Raw genomic sequence first — 23,783 nt, forward strand, 5'->3', positions numbered from 1 at the left:
CCAAAATTACATAAGGTATTATAATATCCAGAATTTTGAGTACCCATAATTCTGGTTTAGGTATCGGGTACTTGGTTTTGTCCACATTAACTGTATATCTAAAATGGAAGAATATAAAGTCCCGATTCACAATTTAAACCATAAGAAGAATCATACTAAGCCTTAGCCATATAGAGTTCTAACTCACAAAATTGAATACAAAGTTCTAACACACATTAACTCGCAGCAGCATAAAAAAATTGGTCAGTACGGAAAAGATCGTCTCCACAGTATTATATTAAGAGAGTCCCGATTGAGAAGGGTCACGAAAGCTGGTCCCCCGTGCAACATGAGGATCCGCTCCTACACGAGGATCTGTCCCATATAGGTTAGTCCATCTCGTGTACACACGACCAGCTCCCACTAGGATTCAAACTCAGGATCTAAAGAATGCTACTCAGACCACCTAACCAACTCGACTAGAGGTCATTTTGCTGGCGGCATGAAAAATACGTTTAGATAATTAGATTTAACCATTTAGAGCCAACTATATAGTCATTGTATAGAATAAGCTGGCTATTTTATTGACGTTAAGAACATTGAACAATTGTTTTTATCCCCACCTTCGTACTCTCATTCTCTTACCACATTTCTTGGAATCTAGGCTACAACCAGCTCTTAGTCGACTAATAATTAGTAGCATGCTTCTTCTCTTTCTTCTCTTCTCTCTCCTCTAACTTGGAAAAAATCTGATGTAGTAAATAATTTAGTCTACTTACATCATTCTATTATACTAGCTGAGTGTCCGTGCGTTGCAACGAGAATATATACTACCAGTATGTGTGTTATATTGTTATGAGAAAATGTTTCATAATCAATTTATGATCCTAGCCATACATAAATTTTGTTATTTTAATCTAGTTGTTTCACCACTACATTGTAACCATCACTATCTAGGGATGAAAACGGACGGAAAAACCTCTCTCCTGTTTCTGTATCCGCATTTTATCATCGGAAACGAGATCGGGTCCAGAATAGTCGGGAACGGAAACGGGAGCAGGATAAATGGAATTGCGAAAACGAACGGAAATACTAACGGAAACTCATAATTTAATACAAATAGAAATGTTATTGATGTTTGACTAGTGATTGATTATCAGAACATTAACATAAAACAAATAGATATAGAGAGGCAACATTCTATTGTTGTTTGGTTGCTACATCCGATGTTGTTTAAGACTTTCGATCACTTGTCATTTGAAAAGAGCCGGTGGTTACAATGGTCAATTGTGTTATAATTTGTCACCAAAATACACGAGGATGTAGTTTATATACTAATGCATATTAGGCTCGTCCCATATTTGTCAAATATGGAATAAATACGGGTTCAACCCGGGAAAAACGGTATCCCACAAAAACGAACGGAATAAGCCCTCTCCTGGTTCCGTCCCGTTTCCATATTTTTCCGTAAATACGGAAACAGTCGGGTCAAATGTAGAAAACGGTACGGGTTGGGACAGGATTTTCCGTCTGTTTTCAACCCTATCAGTATCATGCAGACTTCGATATATGCCACGATTTGTATGGTCTCATCATTGGAGAGCACGTTCCACACATGTCGGAAGAAATTCCCTCGTACATCGTTAGTCATCAGACACACACCACCATAAGCTCTTGCTTAAACAAAAAGGCAAGTGTGTGTGTTTGCGAAGAGAATTAAAGGCAGGCCCGCACAAAAGCTACCCTGACGGTGGCGAGGATGACGAATTAGTCACTGTTGTCGATCCTCCTCTGCGTCACCTACGGCGCCAAGATGAAGCCACAATCCTCGATATAGTAGTCGTCGAACGCGCGCGACATGACGAGGTAGTACCCCTGACCGTTGCAACACCGGATGCGTTACTCCACTACATACATCATGTTCGAGGACACGACTACATTTTAGTTCTTTAGTAGGGACAAAAATAGGACTTTTACCTTATTCGCTTCTCATCTTTCTTCGTGCAGTGGATATCCACTAATTAATAGGGGTAATGCACTCATTGTTCGCGACAATTAATGCTCTTTAGTCAGGTTAATCAGTGAAACCAAATGAGATACTTTAGTGATTAAACACTAAAGTTTAGTTTGGTGATTAAAGGAATCAAACGAACCTCAGTCGTTGCGGTCTGCCGCAGATAACAAACAACATTTCTCAATTATTAGTGTTATTTCTAGTGTTCCACAATTATAATCTCCTTTGTCGGTGTGACACAGATAATTTTCCCAAACGAATACATCATAATCTTATTGCCCAACTGATCAATAATTATATTGAATTCAGAGATAAAGCTCAGACACAACACTATATTGCCTAATTGTGACGTGCCATCATAATAAGGTACTACTCCCTCTGCCTTAACCACCTCTGGTTCAAAGACCCAAAAATATACATAATTGTCTCTATATCACTGCATCAATGTACCTATGTATAGAGAGAGCACACCTTATATTGTAGGACAAGAAAAAAGTGGTTACACCTTATATCTTGGGACGGATGGAGTAGCACCAAATGGCTATCGTGCCAGTCCATACACTATTTCACTTTAAGAGCTCAAAACTATAACATTTTTAAAATTACATATATAGTTTTAAAACATGAACATTCATATCAGTATAGAGTGAATTTATTATATTTAAAAACTATAACAAACCATAATTCACAATCATATACACACATCACAATTGCTTCTATAGACCATCTTAACTTAAGTCGTGCCTAATTGAACCACCTAAGCATGTCGTGCTCGTGCCATATCATTGTGTCGGATGGCGAACTAGGCACGACACTGAACCACGTGCCATGACCGCACGATCACTATATGGAGCATGCTTCACACTATGAGTCGTGTGTGTGCTTAGTGCCGTCCATTTAGCACGGACCACTTTGCAAGTGTTGACACTTAAACTAGTTACCACATATTTTCCTCGGTTAATTCCAATGCCAAAGAGTTTTATTACATTTGTGAAAAAACAAATTCGGTGAACAACATATACTACGGCCATTTGGTTTCATATTTGTCTTTACCAGATGCCACGTAAATATGAAAGAAATGAAATCTTGGTTGAAACAGCCTCTCAAAAGTGGAAAGATTAATTTCATATAATATTCTAAGTAAAAAGCAAGCCACAATATGTATAGGTAACAATATAGATATGGTTTCATCCTATGAAACCCGTTTTATCTCTTCATTAATTGATTGCCATAAAACTATTCTACTAGTCATTCTCAGTGAGAGTTTTATAATATTTTTATTCTCATTCATACCCCCTAAGTCATAGAATTTATTGAAAGGGGAGAGTTTTGTGGGAATAAAAAAATCTAAATACGCAGTCTCTTATATAAATATTGACAAATTTAGAAACAATATGACGAAATTATCCATTCAGAATGACCGACCGAACAGTTCCGCAGAAAACCACTTTCCTGTCTCGAAATGCAGAAAACTATCCAATGGAGCAATACTCCATAATCCAGAGTCACCCAGTCGACATCAGTGATAAATACAAGTCAATATCTCACCGCCTTTCTTTTTTCTGTGACCAAAATAAGAAACCAAGAGAAGCTGAAATGCTCAAAGCCCAACAAAGAAACAACAGAAACGAAGCCTACATTAGTTAACCCAGCCCATTTTTGGCCCAATAAAATTTCACACTACTAACGGCCCAATTAGGACCTCTACCCACGCGTCAGCCTTTCTTCCCATTCGTCGGCGCGGCCAGCCCGCCGCCTCCGAGCATCGCGGCGGCAGAATCGACATTGGTGAGGAGATACTCGTAGATCTTCTTCCTTAGCCGCTCTATCGTTTCCTCAGGTACCCCGCAGCCGCCGTTCGAGGGGACGGGGGCGGTGCTCGTGGTGGTCGCCTCACCGTCCGCGTCGGCCGGCGGCAGCGACGAAGTCTCGGTCTCGCTGCGCTTCCCGATCTCGCCGAGCCAGTCGTTGACACGCTTTAGCTGCGGGAGCATCCTGGCCGCGCGCTCGCGGTCCCACTGCGCGGTCGCCGCCACGTCGGCGTCCAGGAACCGCTCCACGAAGCCGAGGAACCAGCCCCTTGACTCCTCTCCCAGCCGCGTCGCCAGTTCGCCCCTCTCCTCGGCCCCTCCTCCCCTCTCCCACTCCGGCGGCGCGGGCGTCGTGGCCAGCGCTCCTGCAGCCGCAGCAGCGCCCGTCCTCGCCTTCCCCTTCGCGGGGGACAGCCGCGACTTCGGCGACGGCGACGATTTCGTAGCCGCGGCCGCCGCCAGCTTCGCGGGCTCGTCCACGACGACCACGGCCAGCGGCGAGGACACGGTGGCGGGGGGCGGTTTGAGCTTGTAGATGCCGAAGGCGGACAGGTCCGTGGCGAGAGCGGCGCTCACCCAGGACGTAGCTCGGCGCCGGCGCTCGGCCGTGATGGCAGCGGCCTCCTCGTCGGTAGCGGAACACACCGTCCCAGCGTCGCTGGCTGCCGAGCAATCTGGCGAGGCTGCAGATGTGGCAGACTTGGCGAGGGTGTCGGTGATCACCGTGGCGCGCGAGAGCGCGGCGTGGAGGGTGAGGAACTGCTCTACGGCTGGCTGCGGGTTCTGCTCTTCCGCCGTGGAGCTCACCTCCGCGTACGAGCTGCTCCGTCCAACACAAGGCAGGTGTACAGTTAGGTTAGTAACTAGAATCAACACGGATAGTAAAAAAAAATCAGACAGTGAATTCACGACACCAACTTTTCAACACCAAGTTGAAATCCAGACAGTGGATTCGACATTAGCAATCATTGGATTAACTGGAGAATATACTGAAGCTAGCAATGTAAATAAACAGATACTTCCAGTAGAAGACAATAGCATGCAGCTACAAGTACAGGTACAGCATGAGAAACTTCCTGTTTGTCCACCACAGCATCTGTAGCATCATTGTACAGTACAATAGCATGGTTCGGCGACAGTTTCAGAAACATGTTGATCCATGTCCTGGACCATCTGGATGCCAACAAGCAAGACTATCGCATCAACTGTATGTAAACCTGTATACCGCAATACAAGATTGCCTTTTACCTGTTCTCTGGGTTGTACTACCCCTTCTGGAAGCTTGTACTTTCTAGCACGTCCAAATGGCCAGTTCACAAATGTTTGACTCAAGAATACCAATTATTATGTTTCGGGTTCACAAAAGTTAAGCTCTGCGAGTTAATCTTGATGTGTGAAAACATTTTGTTTTAATTCGAAAAAGCATCTGTACAAACATTCATAGCTAACGTCTGCCATCAGATCAGAAAAAAAAAGAAAGATGGAAAGCAGGGACCACTCCACCATGGGTCCCGTCCCGAGCTCCAAAAGGGAGGAACCGAGCTGGTCGATAACATTATTGCAACATGCTAGACAGCTCGAACTGAGAGAGACCTACGGGGGGGCTATTCATGATCTTGCCCCCACCCAGTGAGGTGCGATCAGAAACCAACCCATGTGACATTGAACAGCAGGCTTTGCTAAAAGCACAGCCGATACCACCTGTCCTGGTTCCCGATCACCATGCCCTGTATCTAGCATAGCATGTTCGTCAGCACGGGAACAGGCAATCAAGGCTGTCTACGGCCCCGGATGCATGTGACCTTTGAAGGCTTCGTAGGGCTTGTCCCCGGGGATCATAGTTGACTCATTTCTGTTAAGAGGATTTCTAGAACAATGGAACAGCAGAAGAGCACTGTTGGAGAGCACGGAAGTGTAAGTTCAATGTGGAAATTTGGCAGAAGAGCAGCTTTGTTTCTGAGAATGAGGGAGTATATTTTAGCATATGATGCCATCTAAGTGTCAAACATGCGTTTATAGTTATCTAAGGGCCCGTTTGGTAGAGCTTATTTTTCAGCTTCGGCTCTGGCTCATGCAAAAGTTGTGACAAACACCTCTTTTTCAAATGGCTTCATCAGTGAAGTGCTTTTCCAAAATGAACTAGAGGGCATGAGCCAAAAAAAGTGGCTCACCTGGCTTCAGCTCACGTCATTTTTGCACAATAGCCCTCCCACCAGTCCAAATTATTTTTTTTGATCCTGCCCTCAATCCCTAGCCACGTATAAAAGTATCTATAAAAAGTAAACTATACAAGGGTCTTTCTGAAAAACAACCTATAAGCCGTTTTGCCAAATGATTTTTCAGAATGACTTTGGCTCATCTAAAGAAGTGGCTTCACCTCGTGAGCCAGAGCCAAAGCCGTTTTTTGAGAAGCCAGAGCCCTGCCAAAGGGGCCTAAATAAGCTAGGGAATGCTTTGCTCAATTTAAGTACAGAATAAAGCTGCTGTTTGAAAAGAATACAAGCATTAGGAGCTACAAGATAGGGATAAAGGAATGGATTGAATAGCAAAACAGCTCGGTTGGAGTCATAGTGAATATATACCGCACTCTACCAATAAGAAAACGTGCCTAGAACTAGTTAGAAAACACACAAAACTTGTCGTAATCATAGGGCTTGTATCCAGAAGAAGAAGAAAGAAAAAGAAGTACCTCAAACATCTCAGCAAGCTCTCTGCAGCGGAAGCTTCTTGCATGGCTTCAACAGCAGCTATCTGTGCTGATTCCCTGTGCCTGAGAAGCTCCTGTAACAGACACGGACAGAAGAGCATGCCAATTCAAAATTTGAAATACTCAGTTGCGCAGCGCTTGATCTTTCGAACTATTGCGGAAGCGATATCGATTGTCTCCATGGATTTTAGCAAATACCTTTCCTAGCTTGGCAAGTGATGGCGGGAGTGATGTCCATGAAGCGCTAACGTCTGCTAGTTTTCTGCTGCTGGGAGGAATCTTCACTAGATTTGTGACACTCCAGTTCCCTAAACCCCCGGAAGTTCTCTTCGCTGTAGGAATATGCTTCTTCTTCACTGCTTTGTCAGCAGCGTCGTCTGAGGCGGGAGCACTTGTGGTGCTCTTCCTAGCAGCTTTCTGACTGTTGTCATCTTTATGTGGCGCCACCTTCTCATCCACTGGTGATTTCCGTCTAGGAGTCTGCATGTTAAGAACGTACGTATTATCGTTTTATTAACTTTGACTTCAAATAAATGTATGATAGAGAGTCAGCATATCACATACCATTGGAATCTTGCTATCAGACTTCCTGTCAGGTTTGGCTGTCCTCGATTCTGGTTTTCCTTTCCCTTTAACATCCGTGTTTCCTTCCCAGCTTCTTCTCAGGGCCTTTGGCCCTGACGATCCAATGCTCAGCACAGAGCTACCGATCGGAATGCCAGCAGAGGACACTCTCCCGGCGGCACTAGTGGCCTTCAAAACAGAAGCGGCCTTTTCCAACAATGAAAGCCTAGAGGAAGACGAAGCTTTATTCTCCGCTCCTTTCACTCTGTTCCTCTGCTTCAGGTCATTCGAGAACCTGTCGAACGACGCAGGCAGAGAATAGACGCTGGTTGGTGACGAAGGTGTGGACCTAGTAACACCTGGCTTCACCTTTTTTGACTTAACCGCCGCTACCTTGTCATCACCGATCCTCCCATCCAGAGCTTCTCTTGGCAGCGAAGAGTTGGATCTGGTGAGCGTCGGCTTCTTGTTTTCCGCCCCGGTAGCGGTAGGCTTGCGCGAGGCGTTTATCTTCTCCAGCTTGCTCGATTCCTTGTCTAGCGACAGGACGCTGGCGCTGGCGTCCTTCGTTTTCGCATTCGACGGTCGCGCCTTCTTGTTCTTGCCGCCGCCGTGAGAGTTCGACGAGGAGGCGGTCAGCACGAGGTCCTCGGGGGTGCCGACACAGGCGTGGCGACCAGGGACCGGCCGGACCCCTCTGAGGATGGGGACGGGAGTGGCCGCCTCGAGACGGTCCGCGTGGACGAACTGGCCCAGCTGGATCCTGTCGCTCAGGATGAGATCGTGCTGCTCCTCTGGCAGGGAGACGTAGGTCGCGTGGGACGAGTCCGACACCTTGAGGTAGAACCCTCGGTTGGTGAAGAGGTCGCTCCCGGCGAGGGCCGGCACGATGCTGACCACCTGGAGGAGCGAGGACCGGTGCTCGCCGCCGACTTTCACGCCCGTGTTCATGTGCTGCAGGAGCTTCACCAGGACGCCCGGCACCAGCGAAGCCATTGTCGCGGATGCGGATCCTTGAGCGCATCACTCTGCAATGCATTTGTCCAACAGCGCGATTGATTGGTTGGTTGTCATCATCGTCTTTCACGTCAAAAAGCACGTACGGGACAAGTTGGAACGAAAACAAGAAAGAAGAGGTAAAAATCCGGCAGGCAACCTCGCAGTTCCTAACGAAAGTGGAGTGAGACCAGCACCCCCTGACCCTCAGGCCCTGAATGCAGTGAAAGGATGCGACTTTTTTCGCGGATGTTGTTCATGTGCAGAAACCTGGCATTTACTCATACGGCACCAAGAAATCGCCGCACGGTGATTCGGGTACGGGCATGGGACCTTAAAGAATTGCACGGAGACAAGACGGCGATTCCAGAAAAGACACGGATGAAGGAAATCGAACAGAAACCCTATTGAAGATGAACACTACTGTAACTGCAGTTCATTGACAGAAAGCACAGAACCCTCCTGAATGGGCGCGGCACGGGAGGCTGTGCTCGAAATGCCCGCTCGAAATGCGAACTACAGAGGCAGTACGCCGCGTCGCGTGGGGGAATACATGTCTTCGCTTGTAAAGGAAACGAAGTGAGCTCGGTCCAGTCCGAAACATGCTCAACAGACAGACACCACACGAGAGGCTCTGCACTGCACACCAGTAGCAGAAGAAGTCACCATGGCGGTGGTCCTGTGTGGCGTCGTCCCCGAACCAAACTTTACCCTCGACAAAGAAAATCTTGAGGAAAGTACCACCGCTGGTTGCCCTAGCGTCGGTATCGTGCAAACGCAAAGCCAGAACCGCAGAAGCAGAGCGCTCGGAGAGGAAAGGGAAGGCCAACAAAATCATGGAGCAGGGGGGAGGAGGAGGAGGAGGAATCGGGGGGACGCGAACCTCGCGGCGGAAATCCGGGCGCCCAGTGGGTTCTTCACTTCTTCTCCGCTCTCCTTGTGTGGGCGCACGGAGGGGGGCAAAGGCTGGCTCGGATTGGAGCAAAGCAGGCCGGGCTCGTGGGACACGCAGCTCCGCGCTGCTGCGACGCGGGAATGCCGGCCGAGGGCCGAGGCCGCGCGCGTCAGTCGTCACATCCAGGAAAAACAAGTCAAAGGGTCCTCACCCGCTCCGCGGTCTTCACTCGTTGCCCCCTGGCTGTGGCTGCGTTGGGCTGTGGTGTGGACTGTGGAGACTGGGGGTGGGTGCCCAATCCCAATCCCAGGCGGCAGTAGTAACCGTAGCACGCAGCTGACGAAGCGGACGCATCCTGACACTGTGGTGCGTGCACTGCAGCAGCACAGGCACAGGCACAGGCAGCCACCCGTCGTGGGCGGCCTTGCGTGGTGTGCAATAGCCAGTAGGTGCCTAGGTGGTGGTGCCTGGGTGGGGTGGTGGTGCGGCGAGCCGTTGCCTTCCTCGGGACAAGGGGTGTGTGGAGAGGAGGTTCCGTTCCGTTCTTTATTCACGCCACCGTTGTTTATTTATTATCCCCTCTCGAAAAAGTGAGGCGCGCAGAAAAACCGAGGAAACCTAACCCTGCCCGTGATTTTGCACAACCAACAGCAGTGATGGGTATGGATGGATTCCGAAGAGTAGCCGGTCCTGCCGCCGCCACCGATTGAATTGAATTGATTAGCGACGGCGACGGAACACGAAGCCGGCGAGTGATTGGCACCCCGTAACCACCCCCCCCCCCCCCCCGCGTAATGCCGCTAGATTAATCAGCCGGTACTGCGTGCTCATCGGCCGCGGCGAAGCAGTCCTCCAATGAAGCGCCCGTTAGGGGTCAGCAGCAGTATGGGATACAATAGAATAGAATCACGTGACGTTGGATGACCTTGTGCCTGGCCAAATGCCAAGGAGATGCTACGCACGCCTGACGGTACAAAGAGCAAGGAAAGATTCGGACCCTTCCCTGTTCTCGAGCGAGCGTCCATCTCTAGGCCTCTAGCGCCGGCAAATCAAGAACAACGCAACGACGAGCCCTGGTAGCCGAGCAGACAACATTGAAAACATTCCGCCTCCGGCCTCATCAAGCTTGCTATAGTGACTATATATATATAGTCACTATATATATATACTGCATTTGAACAGTGTCTGAACGGGGATAGCCGACTGAACAATGGAGGTTTGCATTCATTGAACCTGGGCCATGGCTAAGCTCTGGTGAAGCCTGAGCCTGACCAATGGATAGCCAAGCGACCGGACAACCAGTCCGGTGGCCTCGACACGACTCTGGGCACATCGAGTTGCTGTGCTGTATAAGGAGGGCACATTGGACAATGGCATATTGATTTACAATTAAGTTCCCTCAGGCTATGTTCGGTTGGTCCGGGATCGACAGGGATTACGGTCCAATCCACGTGGATCATCCCGGCGTGTAAAGTTTCCCGGCCCACGCTTAAAATTGTGTTCGGTTAGCCCACCTGGTATCCTTTTCCCGTCTTTTCCCGGCCATTTTCATGAAGTTCGTCCCGGGAACTCACCCACGCCGCAGGGACGTGGAACATTTCCACGCAAAGGCGAGAGAGGGAGGGCGACATATGTGGCTCATGAGGCGGAGGCGACGGCGGCGGCGCGCTAGGCTGCAGCAGTGGGGGCTACCTACGCAGCAAACTACAATCTGCATGCCCTTCCATACCTTATCCTCTTTGCAACAACTGGCTGGATCTATGCAAGGTACATGCCCGATTCGATGCTGAGAAGGAAGATATAGCTTCTCCCTCGACCTTGTTTGTCTCTGTCTCCTCCGGTGGCTAATTTCTATCCGGTAATCACACCCTCCTCCTCTTCATTTCCATTTACTGTCCATGAACTAGGGAGTTGGGTGTTTTTGGCTTCTAGGGTTTGTGATTCGTGCTAGGTTCTTGGCTTCTAGGGTTTGGGAGCAAAATCTACACTGCACTGAAGTTTGGAAACTCTAATCTTTCGATTCCATAAGGCTATGTTCATGGATCTATTGACGAGTCTCCTAACTTTTACGTCTGGTACTTTCTTAGGATCTATTGACGTCGCTTGTACTGCCAAATTCTTCTTTGGCTTTTCAATTGTCTCATATAAGTAGCAGTAAAATAAAAGATAATGGGGCACTACATTTGATAGTGTGTTTCTTGTACTATAGTACCACAACACATATAGCTTAGCAAGCATCAGTTTACTGGAAACGAGGGACTGAAGACAAATGCCAGGTATTATGGCAAATGCAAAACCACAATCTATGGCAACTCTCGTCAATTCACAAGTCTTGGTAAGTGAATTGAGTGCCATGAAACTGAATTTCTAAAAAGGTTGCTAGCAGTTGAAATGAAACTAGATTCCATAAGTAACAAACATACAATTGTTAACTAGATTAAATAGGACCCAACATGTGCATCGGACCCAAAGCATCTAGAATAGGAAAAAGATAAATATATGTCTGGTATCACAGATGAAAACGATGAGTAAATCTATTAGTTATCCAATTTTGATACTTGTCCATCATTAGGAAACTGCATGTGTTTCTCTGGAAGTGATAAGCATTAGACATTTTCATTTGCTATTTGCTTGTTACGTTACTTCTCATGGGCCTGCTGATATGCTAATCTTACAAGTATTTGGTTTGTGCGTAAAAGAAGCATAGATTTGGAGATTTTGTTCTACGTACAAATATCGCAGACTGGAGTAATAACCTTCCTTTTTCGTGGCAAGCGCTTATAGTTCTAACAGCTTAGTCTACGATGGACAGATTGGTCTGAAACTCTGAATACCTCTGATGCGAGCACCAACTTTAGCCTATCATATATTTATATTATTGAATCTGACAGGTTTAGTTTTTTTAGCCAGTCACCAAAATATATCTAAAAACAAGAACATGGAACCTCGGCATATTTGGGATGTAGAAGCTGATTCTTTATTTCTCACATGCAGATCGGATGGTAAGATGATGGCTAGATGTGGCTAGAGTTGCTGAAAGAGCTAAGGTCTGGACTAGTTGGACAACCATATTGTTGATGTTTAGATGATGAAATGTTAGAACCTACTCCATCTGATGTACTATTAGTTGTCATTTAGAACAGCGACACGGTCTCCAAAATATAACTTTCATCAATATTTTTTGTTAAAATACAAATAAACTCTCAACATTTATACTTTTATAAAAGTACTTATTATAACAAATCGGTGTATATAAACATTGTGTTTCAAAACTACATAATAAAATAGTTATTTGTAGTCAAAATTTATAAGTTTGATTCATGTCTTGATCAAAACGACAACTAATAGGACACCAGATGGAGTAGGAATATATTGTTGCCTTTTAACGGCTAATACTCTGCATGTCAAACTGTAACCAGATTTACTATTTCGATTCGTAGTGGTTCTTTCTTACGAATATACAGTTGTTTGTGTTCTAGTTATTTGTGCAGATGTCAAGCCTAGTGGTCTTTATGCATTCAAGCAATTTGTATTTTTATTCCATTGTAAATATTTTTTTTCTTTATCAACTCACCCTGCTTTAGTTTTGACGAGGAAAGACTCAACAAGATTGAGCTGTTTTGATTGCATCAGAATTGCATTGGCCCTGTTTTGACAAGTGCCTATAATACCATGTCAAACTGCTTTAGTACTACTTAGGGCAGACATACCTTTGTTGTTTCTGTTTAAGAAAAAGCAACAACGATCTGTTTCAGAAAAAGAAGCAGCAAAGAGTTGTTGGTTATGTGCTAACCGAACAAGAAAAAATGACAGGGAATTGATGAATATGGAATTAAACCACCTAGGGAAAGAGTGACAACAAGGGATCCATTCAATCCACGTCTGGATTAATTCCACTTGGAGATTGAATCCATACCTACCGAACATGGCCTCACCTGGCCATCATACTCATCTGCGACGTGCCATTGGCCCAGATGCAGAAAAAGCAACAGTTCCCTCTGGCTACAAAAATGTACACTGCACAAGTTCTGATGGTTCTGGTGCAAATATTTCTCTTTTGTTTCTTTCTTTGTTTATCTTCGAACAACGCACCACTGAACCGTCCGCAGTCAACACTATACTTGTTTTTACAACTATATACATCAGCCAAACTGCCAGAATGGATAGCGGAATGACAGGAAAAAGAAGTTTACACACACAATACACGGTCCAACCATCTTTTGGAAGTCAGCTTAACATGTTAGATGTGGTTCATGTGGACTAGTTACAGGTCCACCTGCCCTTCTGTGTATAACATCATAATTCGTTGTCATGGCAGCTGTCACCCCACCCTAAATCAGGAGGCACAACCTGAAATAATCATTGATCGCCAGACACTGCATCCGGTGCCATGTTGTCTTGTTGGGCGAGATTACTGTTCTCTTGGTCCGGAGACCTAACTTTGAGAATATACCCCTGTGCAAAGTCTAACATTTCCTTGACTTCTTTCTTCAACTGCACAAATTCATAACAAAATGAACATTGAGATTCAAGAGTTCTATATAGTTCCTAGAAGTTATGGCATGTGGAAATTTAAAAAACACAGACTCGTAGCTTGCACTCTCCTGCAATACTTCTGCCGATATGTACTACAAAACTTGCAAGCCAGCAAAAGCTACATAGAATAGCGTGGGGGGCAAATGATGTTTGGTTTTGCGTAGCCTAGTATATTTCGAGGATAAGAGCAGTCCCAACCCATGAAGCTCATAAGTAGAGTCTATGGTGCCACATCATCAAGACATGAGTTGTAGAAACTACATCTTCCAACCCAAACGGCGAAACTCACACATGCCGAGGGGTCACAAGCTGCGTGCATGGTATCCGAGGCTTTACTACGGTCTCATAAAACATGTGGTAGAAGTGGTGTCTTGCTCTCCAACGCATTTGGGGCGGTGTCCTAGCTTATTGGAGATTGAGCCGACATGGTTTCCTGCATGAGACCCAGTGTCTTCATTTTTTTTCCTTTCTTTCATTAACGCTCTTGCCACATCATCATTTTGCCTATGTGGCAGTCTATTTAATGTTATGGAAACCGGTTGACGTGGAGGGTTGGGACTGCTCTAAACATGCTTGCTCATGCTGTTCTAGCTGGCAATCTCACCAACGAAGTTGCAGATGACTTTTAAGTGAATAGCTGACAATCTCATGCAATGGAGCTATGGTAAGAGGGTAGATCATTCTTTTTTAGATGATCAACTGTATCTGTATGTGATCATGTCTAGTTAGAATGTACTTGAACTCCACAGGCTATAAGAATTGTATGTGTTGAAGTTCGAAGACAATCGGATTAAATTCACAACATATCATACATACAAAAGCTCAGTAAATATAAACGCATACCTCATCCACAGCACCGCTCTTTATCTTAGACTGCATTATGCACCATTTCTTGAAATGTGCACCTGAAAATAGAGCATGTTGATTGTACTCATAAAAAAACATTAAATTTCATTGCACCTTATGTAGAGACAGGCTATAAAAAAGAAATAAGATAGCACATGGGCTAGACAAAAGGGTTAAGAAGAAATCACCTACCAGCGCTTATGTTAAGACTGCACAGGCTAGAACTGATAGTTTTCACAGACCACCTACAATGCACCTGAAAGGTAACATAGCTGAATCACTACACTATTGAAAGGTTACTGTTATTGTAGCACTGCAAAATGCTCTCAGCTCTACAAAAATGAAAGAGAGGGGAGGAAACTGTAACCAATATTTTCCATAAGTACCTCAAAGAAGGAACCAAATGGAACATCATGTACTTGCTGTACTGTCTCAAATACCTACAAATAATGGTGAGAGGTCAATATTTTTTTCTTGAAGGAGAGCCACGTATCATTATATTAAAAAGAAAAAAGGGCAGGAGCCCAAACAACACACATCCACCTCCTCATACCCTTAGCCAAAAATAGACACACCTTTTACAAATGAAAAAAACAACATGACCCAGATCCATATTACTTATGAGATCAAGCAAATTACCAAGAACTATTATCTGTCATAATGGAACATTCTGTTGTACAGTAGAAACATACCAGATCCATTTTGTCAGCTGAAAGAACTATATGCTGCCACTCTGTCATCGCTGAATAAGGAGGGCACATTGGACTATGGCATATTGATTTACAATTAAGTTCCCTCACCTGGCCATCATACTCATCTGCAATGTGCCATTGGCCCAGCTGCAGAAAAGCAACAGTTTAACACAGAATATGGAGTAAAAGAAAACAAAGTCATTCAGCTTGCTGATCACATAAAGGAATAGTAGAACTGGTTTCTGTTAACCTGGTAGCATAAGAGGTGGAAGGGTTTTTTTATAAGGTGAGATGGAAGGTTAACCCACAATAAAAATATGCCTGGAGGATGACCACTGACCAGTACATATGCTTCCTTTGAATAAATCCATTTGGAGTGCGTATGGCATAGGCCAACCAATTTTGAAATTTGATAGGAGGGTGGCTACCACTAGGTGGTACGTACTGATTCTTTCCTAGTTGTCAGGTGCATACAGGATGGTGACATACATGCCACCTTGACCTGTAAAGTCCCTTAAAGTTTGTAAAGAAACTATCTTCATAAGATGACGCCTCCAAAGCTTGATATACACAAGGAAGCAGGAACCCAAATTACCAATCCTAAGCATACTACCTGAATTATTTCATAAATCATAGCAGACAACCTTTTTAGAATACATAACGCATAGACAACGGCAGAATGGGACACCGGGGTTATAAAGCTGGTAAATCCACAGTAATTGGCAGCTCTACATTGTGCCCTAGTACCACTAAAATCACCAGTATTGAAAGATGTCACTTAATATTTGAAAATTTCAATGACAACTTGAAAACCTGAGAATTTCAATGACAAAAATCACCAGTACTAAAATACAACATTATTAAAAAAGGAGCAGGATTGATGTCTTTTGCTCAGTTGGATATTAGTTTGAAAAAGAAGTATGACCACCTACTCTATTTGACATATTATGATAGTCTACGAATTTCTACCAAACAACTTGTGGAAATTCTATAATACACAAGAATACACGGATTGGGAATAAGTTGGTCATACAGAATGCACTACATGTGCGAAAGGCTGGCGATGTGCTGGATACTTACATTTATATCTTTATCCTTCCGAAATGTTCGATACTCTGTTATGTAGTTCGAGTCATCACTTAAAAGAATACTAAAGAAGTGCTCTGCAGTAGATGGAAAAGTTCCCTGAAATCATGAACATTTAAGGATCAGTTACCAATTACAAAGCTAGACCGTTAAATAAAATCCTGAGGCTAAAATAATGATAGTCATTGTTACATTGAATACAGGGACCAAAACTTCTTCTTTGACAAAAGGTTGTAACTGTCCTGTTAATGCAGCACAATCTTCTGGGATATTTATCTCCTTCTTGCTATTTTTTCTTGAACTACTATGTGCACGTAATGCAGACTGAGCACGTTCCTGGAATCCAAATGTTAAAAAGGCTATCAAATCTGAAGAATGTTTGTGGAGATAAAACTTATATTACAGGCAGAAAAATCAACAAAGATCCCTTCAAAACTAGTGCGCCAACAGTAGGTCTGCAGATATGCAGACACTGTATGGTATAATTTAAAAGCAAAGATGTAGTCTACCACAGCATGTTGTACCTGTTTCTCAGCCTCTATCATCATTTGGAAGTTCTTCACAGCTCGCTGCAATGCTCTAAATGTATGGTTTCTGTTCCAAAATGATGCAAACATGTACCTGACTCTTCCTACAAAAAATATAGGAAAACATGATATGTAGTAACCACAACCTTGTCTTATCTAATTGCTGTTAGCAAAATCATGCGTGACTTGTAGAGCCAGAATATGGGGTTTATCAGCTTATTGGGTATTGCATAATGAGAGAAGGGTTTCGATCACTATGGGGATGTCAACATCTGAGTTCACAGAAATAGGTGCATCTTTGAAAACTCAACCCCACCCCAAAAACAATAGATAAAAGACCACTTATAGAAGATAGGTCTGCCAAAAGAAAGATAATCCATTAAATTCCTGTGGCACCTTTCCAACCGGATTCAGAGTAACAATTCTGTTTCACAATTGTTTCCACTTTTCGGACATCCATTCGGTCATGTAGGCCGCTGTAGACTTTTTGTACTTATTACTTGTATCTATGTTTTGTGTATAGTGGATCAGGGAAAAAACATGTAGCGGTCCATTGGTTTAAGAACCACTCATATGTTAAGAAGATTTTACCATCTGGACATCCTAATGGAGGAACACCAAATCCTCCAGCTCCCATTCGAAGAAATATTGTAATAGCTGGATTAATAACTGCATGCTGACTTCTCCTTATCTGCAGTGTTTGTAATCAAAGAAATAGATGCCACATGAAATGTACATCACGAAAATTATACAGACATAGTAGAACAGGAGCAGAATATGAATTACCTCGTCAATATCTCTCAAAGGAATCACAACCTATATGTACGGGAAGAAAAAATGTTTTAGCCACAAAAATAAAATTAAGAAACTAAAATTATGTACAAACAAATTATTATACAGGAATATGCTTTACAGGAAACAAGAGCAACTTTCCTAAGCTTCATCAAACAAAATCAGGAAGAGAATTGGTGCGTGGGAAGTAATTTGCCAGAAAATTGGATGCTACGATAACACACACACAAAAAAATGATGGAAATGTTCCTAAGATGCAAGCAATTGTTTCTCAAACGATAGGTAACACATACAGCAAAAAAACATTTCGTTCATGAATGATGGAAATATTAGAATAGCATGAGGCATTTAGGCAGTATGTACAGTTTTAAATGGTTATTTGAAAACATAGCCTATTTAGTTTTGGTTTCTATAGAATCTCAATCGAGAGGACTAGGTCAAATAAATTTTAACTACAACACCGTCGAATAACAAAGAGTAAAGGGTATCACTTGAAACCCCATTAAAAAAAGATGGAACATGTATTGCTCCCCACGGACTGACATGCTAATATTTCCCAATTTATTATGATATGCTGTTGACTGAGAGCTAACACAAATTTCTGATTTAATTTGAAAAAAGGTGGGCCCTAGTAATGTTGTGGCTATTTAACAGAAACTACAAACAGTTATCAGAATTTGCCATAATCACATGATCACCAAAATGCCTGTTAGATGGTATATGCAGTTCAGATCAACATGACATTAAAAACTTGAGTGCTTTATCTGTTTATCATAAAGACACGAACAAGTAAGCTCTAAACAAAGGATCTATGGTAAACATATTTAATCAAAGATAGCAATTGAAAATTCATGTGAGCTAACCTTGATTTGCTTTGAGAAGACATTTGAATGAAAGCAAATATGCCATGAAGAGACATACATGCGTCCATGATACAGAAATGACCTCTCAAGTGCACATGAATAACTGTGGTCAACAACCTGAAAGGTACAAGACAAGGAAACAACTATTGCAAGTTGGAACCATTGGTATTAGATACATGCATGAATGAGTGAAGTTGTACTAGTTACTTGCCTCATCTGGAGGTAGTTCAAAAACTGTCTGCAAAGGACCTGGCTTTTGATGAACTACAGTAGGACCTTGCTTATCCAAGGAAATCCTTCTACGAGCGCCAGCCTCAGCTGAGCTATTGAGAGCCCTAAAGCAGAGAAGTGATACATCAGAAAAATTGAAGCCTCACCTTGATTTTAATGTGAGACTCACAAAATTGAATTTGGGCCACATAAGGTACAAAGTGAAGGACAGCATATTTTGCATGATGAACCAAACATAAATTGCTACAATAGTTTCACTTCTAATGATCACAAAGTCAAAGCAAAATACTGAAGCAAATAGCTAAGACATAATGTCAAAATTGTTCAAGCCTGGTAATTTGTAACACCCCGTCCAATCCCTGGACCGGTGGTACTTACTCCTGACAGCTCTCTAGGATCATATATCGTCCCCACAGACCAACACAAGTCTTTTGTGCGCACTTTGTCCCCACTTATGCGCACCCGAGAAAACTTCCCGGTCGGTCACTCATCCCAAATTTCTCCAAGCTAAGCACGCTTAACTTGGAGGTTCTTTCAAGATAGGCTTCCGAAAAAGAAGATGCACCTTGTTGATATGATTACTCTATTAATTCTATTAAGCATTGGGCCAGGATATCTCATCCTAGGGGCTAGGATATCACAATCCACCCCCCTTAGAAGACCGACGTCCTCGTCGGTCAACCCCAATCCAGGAACCTCCCCTCTTAGCCACGTCTGTGTGTCTAGTGTCGTCATATGCCATGCCATGTGACCACTCTGGGCCCACATGCGTCATGCGCCATATACCCGAACCCCCTAGCCCACACACGCCCGTGAAACCTTGAGGGTCGGCTCTGATACCACTTGTAACACCCCGTCCAATCCCTGGACCGGTGGTACTTACTCCTGACAGCTCTCTAGGATCATATATCGTCCCCACAGACCAACACAAGTCTTTTGTGCGCACTTTGTCCCCACTTATGCGCACCCGAGAAAACTTCCCGGTCGGTCACCCATCCCAAATTTCTCCAAGCTAAGCACGCTTAACTTGGAGGTTCTTTCAAGATAGGCTTCCGAAAAAGAAGATGCACCTTGTTGATATGATTACTCTATTAATTCTATTAAGCATTGGGCCAGGATATCCCATCCTAGGGGCTAGGATATCACATAATTGGACAAACAGAATAAAAATTTCAGCGAAAGAGCCTCTAGTCAAGTTGGTTAGGTGGTATGAGTAGCACTCTTTAGATCCTGAGTTCGGATCCCAGTGGGAACGAATTTCAGACTGAGGTTAAAAAAGGTCACTCGCTAGTTCCTCTGGTCGTGTGCACACGAGATGGACTGACCTATGGGGGGCGGATCTTCGTGTAGGGGCTGGGAGAGCTCAAAGCATGATTGCATGAGTAAAGATCTGACCTATAAGGGGCGGACCCTCATGTTGCACGGGGGACCTGCTTTCGTGACCTTTCTCAGTCGGGGCTTCGATTGAGCTTCTTCTTAATATAATACCGTGGGGGCGCTCTTTCCCCTACCGGCCGAGTTTTTTTTAAATAAAAATTTCATATTTTCGGTGAAAAACTAATACGACAGGAACACAGGAAAGCTAAGGATTTAATGATTAAATTAAATAGACAGAGTGAGATTTTAACCTGGAGGAACTTTCATGAACCTTGATTACTTTAATATGAAGACAAACCTGACAACAACAAAAAAAAGTATATCAAGATGACAAAAAATAACCTCAGAAACTAAATGGTTTTGCAGAAATCACTCACCTGGCCCGATGTGCTATCAAGTGTATGCCAAACTGGCCCACTCGGTATCTCAGACTCAATAGGAACAGTAACAGAACCAAGGATTGTGCTTTTCCATACAATGTCCCAGTCATATATCGTGACATTTATCTATGGAAGTGTAGACAATGAAAACATGGGAACAAGGCAAATGCATCAAAAGCCTAGGCATACAGCTTTTATTGGGAACAAAATATTTAGTCAAAGGCACAAATACATCAAGACAATGGAAAAACATCCTGGGTTGCACTACATTTACTCATGAAAATTTGCAACAATTTTGTCAGGATGAGAAGCAAAATGGAAAGTTACAAAACCCATGACAGATATATGACAATATTGTTATAGATGTAGTGCAACAATTCTTTTAACATAAGAATGGTACATTAGTGATTTGACCATGTAAACTATACAAACTGTGATTACTAGTTAGTCATAATTTCCTACACCAGTGATGGACAAACACCACATCTTTTAAAAGATACCAAACTAACTAAGAGAGAACTGAGAATAACCTTTACAGGAAGACTATCAACAAAAAAATTGAATTCCTCTCCCCACATTGGGTTTCTTGAGCCAGGAACCATGGAGCTGTAAGGTGTTAAAAAATTAGATTAGGCTAGTTGAGAATTAGCTGTGTGACATAGATCTAGAAGTTTATCAAAGAGGTTAATATTATGTTATATTAAAGGATGGTTAATTGGAGTTGTTTCCCCTGTCCACCTTCCACCATTGCTTTTCCCATGGAACAGTTTCAGGATAGCATGTGTATTTGTCATATACACACTACCATCTTGCAATCATCACCATTTCCATAACATCCAAACAATCCTGAGGGTAGTTGCCCCTTGCCATGGTTTAAAAGGCGTCGCCTAGGCGTCCAGGCGCCAAAACTTTCTAGACGTCGGCACCACCTTGCCCCAGGAACTTAGGGTGTCCGCCTTGGAGGACTAGGCATGTAAGGCGTCGCCTTCCACCGCCTGATAGGCGCCTTGAGCCCCAAAAATCTGGGCCGACCGAGAACTCGAGTACTGGCGGCCGGTGAAGGCGCGACATCGGCAAGTTTTCGGCAGGCGTGGCACCGGGCGGGCGGCGCGGGCGCGACACCGAGGTACCGACGCGGCCGCGTCCCTAGGGATCCTACGGCGGGCACGCCTCTGAGGAACTGGTGTCGGGCGTGGCACCTGGCCACCTGCTTCCTCTCCTCTCCATGGGCGGCGGGTACCGAAGGTCCAAGCATCCTCTCCTATCCTCCCCTGCTTACCTTTCTTCCTCCCCTGGCTTGTATGACGTCGCCTAGGCATCTAGGCAGTGGCTCAACGCCTAGTTCCGCCTTATCGCCTTTTAAACCATGTCCCTTGCTTCCTCTCTTTTACAACATATGCTTGAACTGCTAGATCCGAAGTCAGTGACCCCGCATTGGCCTATCTCTAATGATGAATCCCAACCGCCCAAATTGTCAGTGAATGAAATCTCTCTAACCAGTAACCTCGAGCTCATACAAAAAGTAAGTAACAAGTTTCATTCATAAAAAGTTTTCCCTTGAACCTACCGTGTTTAACATTATTTAACATGTATGCACTATCAAGTATTCGCTCCATTTAAATTATAAGATGTTTTGGCTTTTCTACACACGTAGCTTTTGTTATGCACTTAGATATATACATCTCTAGATGCATAAGCAATGTATCTAGAAAAGTCGAAGTATAGAGCCAGTACGCTCCCACACGACTACACGAGTGGTGCCCAGAAAAAAGATATCTAGAAAATTCAAAATATTTTATAATTTGGAACATAGGGATTACTACTTTACAATGAATCTGAATTCCGTGCAATAAAAAACCCACCCCAGCCAGTTAATATTTTCGCCCAAAGCACGACCAATTTGCTCTCTGGGCGTATGTCCCAAAGGGAAGATAGAACATGGAGGCTAAGCAAATTACAGTGTCCAAGAATTCTCAGAATGATAAATATGCTAGAAATGGAACTACTTGGAAAGATATGTACAGTTAATTAAACAACTGAAATCGTCCAAATAACAGGTTCAAAGTATTGAATCAATGTGATCACCTGAAACGCTTCTCTGCACCACAAGTGATCAATGCATACGGGTCAGATGTCCCATTTAAGTTCGCCGCCATCAAATTCCTAGCAGCCAACAATTCTAGCTGAACAGACACATCCAATCCAAGTCATAAACCATCCAGAACAACTGCCGGCAGCACGACACAAAAAAATGGAGGCCAAAAGCTGATCACTGATCACCTTCAGTACATACGCAGAACGGCCGCTCGCACCCCCCTTGAACACATCCATCAAACGGGAGATCAATACATCAGCATCCGTGATCACCAGCAACCGTATGATCCGAATTCTCGGAAACCCAAACAGACGCAGCCGTTACCTTGTTGGTGCCGTCTAGCCCCCGCACGAGGAGCTCGTCGGCGTCGCCCGCCGCTGCAGCCTGGAAGGGGCGCGGGTTGAGGAGCTCGTACGCAGCGTAGAGCGCGACGAGGATCATCGCGGCGGCGCACGTGACCTCGATCTCCCAGCAGGTAGGGAGGAGGAACCCGAGCGCCGCCACCGCAGGGGTCGACCCCGCGGCCTGCGGCGCCATGCCGCCTGCGCCCGACCCCGCGCTCACGAGGAGGGTGCGTGCCGCGCCCTAGTGTTTCGGGAGCGGTACGGTATGGGCGCGTACGCGAGGGGCATGGGGGGCGGGGCCGCGGGGGAAAGGGGGACGACCGGGCGAGGAAGAAATGGTAGGAGGCCTGGAGGTGGTAGTTTTATGCAGCAGGGACGTCGGACGACGAGGCGGAGAAGGTGGGAGACTGGGAGCCGTCGGGCCGTCGGGTCGGACTCGCGGAGTGCCGGAGTGGGTAGGCCACCCTGTAGAGGGCCGAGTCCAGTGGGATCCGTCTGCCGTCTGCGGAGGCCGGAGATACGGACTTCGAACGCTGGTTCGATGAGCCCACGGGCCACGACGACGCCTGCGCCGGTAGACCTGGCCACCTGGGTACACTGGTTGTCTGAAACAGGCGTACAGCGACCGACGGGCCTGTCAAAGTAGAAGCCGCTTCCTTTGGTACCTTTTCAATTTTTACATTTAAAATATTCAAAATTTTAAAACGATACTCCGAAACTGTAATTTTATCAAGAGGAGTTTACTGGGGGTACCTAAGACAAGCCAAGATTTCCGAGCGCGTCGGCGATGGATCTAAAGGTGCCAAGAAGTTTTTTTTTCTCTTTTGTGTTAAAGCCATGGTTGACATCAAGTCTACGATGATTAGCGTGATATCTCTAGTTTGGCACGCCAATTGTCGAGGAATATTCGCAACGAGATGTCTCGGTGATTTAGACAAGTTCGTGCTATCAATGTGAAATAATACCCAATATAATGAGATGATTTGCAATCTTGCGCTCGAATCCTCCTTACATAGTCTAAGGAAGGATGATAACTACAAAAAAAAAG

General features: G+C 44.6%; 2 protein-coding genes and 1 long non-coding RNA gene across 4 annotated transcripts; 1 reads left to right on the plus strand and 2 right to left on the minus strand.

Annotated features, from left to right (window-relative positions):
* Positions 1–3,388: 3,388 nt before the first annotated feature.
* Positions 3,389–9,245, minus strand: LOC100501637 (uncharacterized). Of its 2 annotated transcripts, none has more exons than XM_020547967.2 (5): positions 8,232–8,942; positions 7,076–8,103; positions 6,710–6,991; positions 6,494–6,585; positions 3,389–4,624 (listed from the first exon to the last, which is right to left on the minus strand). In XM_020547967.2, exons 2-5 carry the CDS (start codon positions 8,069–8,071, stop codon positions 3,709–3,711), a joined length of 2,286 nt encoding a protein of 761 aa, XP_020403556.1. In that variant the 5' UTR covers positions 8,072–8,103; positions 8,232–8,942; the 3' UTR covers positions 3,389–3,708. The 2 variants fall into 2 exon arrangements, with proteins under 2 accessions (XP_020403556.1, NP_001310274.1); NM_001323345.1 differs by lacking the exon at positions 8,232–8,942 and adding an exon at positions 8,955–9,245 and having other exon boundaries at positions 3,486–4,624.
* A 1,128-nt stretch (positions 9,246–10,373) lies between these two features.
* LOC103647585 (uncharacterized) lies at positions 10,374–12,595 on the plus strand. The gene is made up of 2 exons (XR_562923.3): positions 10,374–10,824; positions 11,961–12,595. It is a non-coding gene; the product is annotated as an uncharacterized lncRNA (long non-coding RNA).
* Positions 12,596–13,005: 410 nt separating this feature from the next.
* Positions 13,006–23,053, minus strand: LOC100194177 (uncharacterized). Its single transcript, NM_001359419.1, has 18 exons — positions 22,716–23,053; positions 22,577–22,612; positions 22,382–22,479; positions 20,827–20,902; positions 20,294–20,422; positions 20,168–20,214; positions 18,520–18,643; positions 18,309–18,425; positions 17,440–17,469; positions 17,245–17,344; positions 16,651–16,757; positions 16,319–16,462; positions 16,121–16,225; positions 15,041–15,187; positions 14,735–14,788; positions 14,541–14,604; positions 14,346–14,407; positions 13,006–13,460 (listed from the first exon to the last, which is right to left on the minus strand). The coding sequence occupies exons 1-18, from the start codon at positions 22,926–22,928 to the stop codon at positions 13,326–13,328; spliced, it is 1,788 nt and encodes a 595-aa protein (NP_001346348.1). The 5' UTR covers positions 22,929–23,053; the 3' UTR covers positions 13,006–13,325.
* Positions 23,054–23,783: the final 730 nt, after the last annotated feature.

The sequence above is a fragment of the Zea mays genome, chromosome 2 (genome assembly GCF_902167145.1).
Source record: "Zea mays cultivar B73 chromosome 2, Zm-B73-REFERENCE-NAM-5.0, whole genome shotgun sequence".
NCBI classification, from domain to species: domain Eukaryota; kingdom Viridiplantae; phylum Streptophyta; class Magnoliopsida; order Poales; family Poaceae; genus Zea; species Zea mays.

Coding starts and splice junctions, on each gene's coding strand:
- LOC100501637 (XM_020547967.2), bottom strand. CDS start 8,071: ATGGCTTCGCTGGTGCCGGGCGTCCTGGTGAAGCTCCTGCAGCACATG. Junction 6,586..6,709: donor CACTTGCCAAGCTAGGAAAG/GTATTTGCTAAA, acceptor TGTCTGTTACAG/GAGCTTCTCAGGCACAGGGA. Junction 4,625..6,493: donor AGCTTGCTGAGATGTTTGAG/GTACTTCTTTTT, acceptor TGGACGGAGCAG/CTCGTACGCGGAGGTGAGCT.
- LOC100194177 (NM_001359419.1), bottom strand. CDS start 22,928: ATGGCGCCGCAGGCCGCGGGGTCGACCCCTGCGGTGGCGGCGCTCGGG. Junction 17,345..17,439: donor CTTTGAGAGATATTGACGAG/GTAATTCATATT, acceptor CAAACACTGCAG/ATAAGGAGAAGTCAGCATGC. Junction 13,461..14,345: donor AGAGCGGTGCTGTGGATGAG/GTATGCGTTTAT, acceptor GAATTTGTGCAG/TTGAAGAAAGAAGTCAAGGA.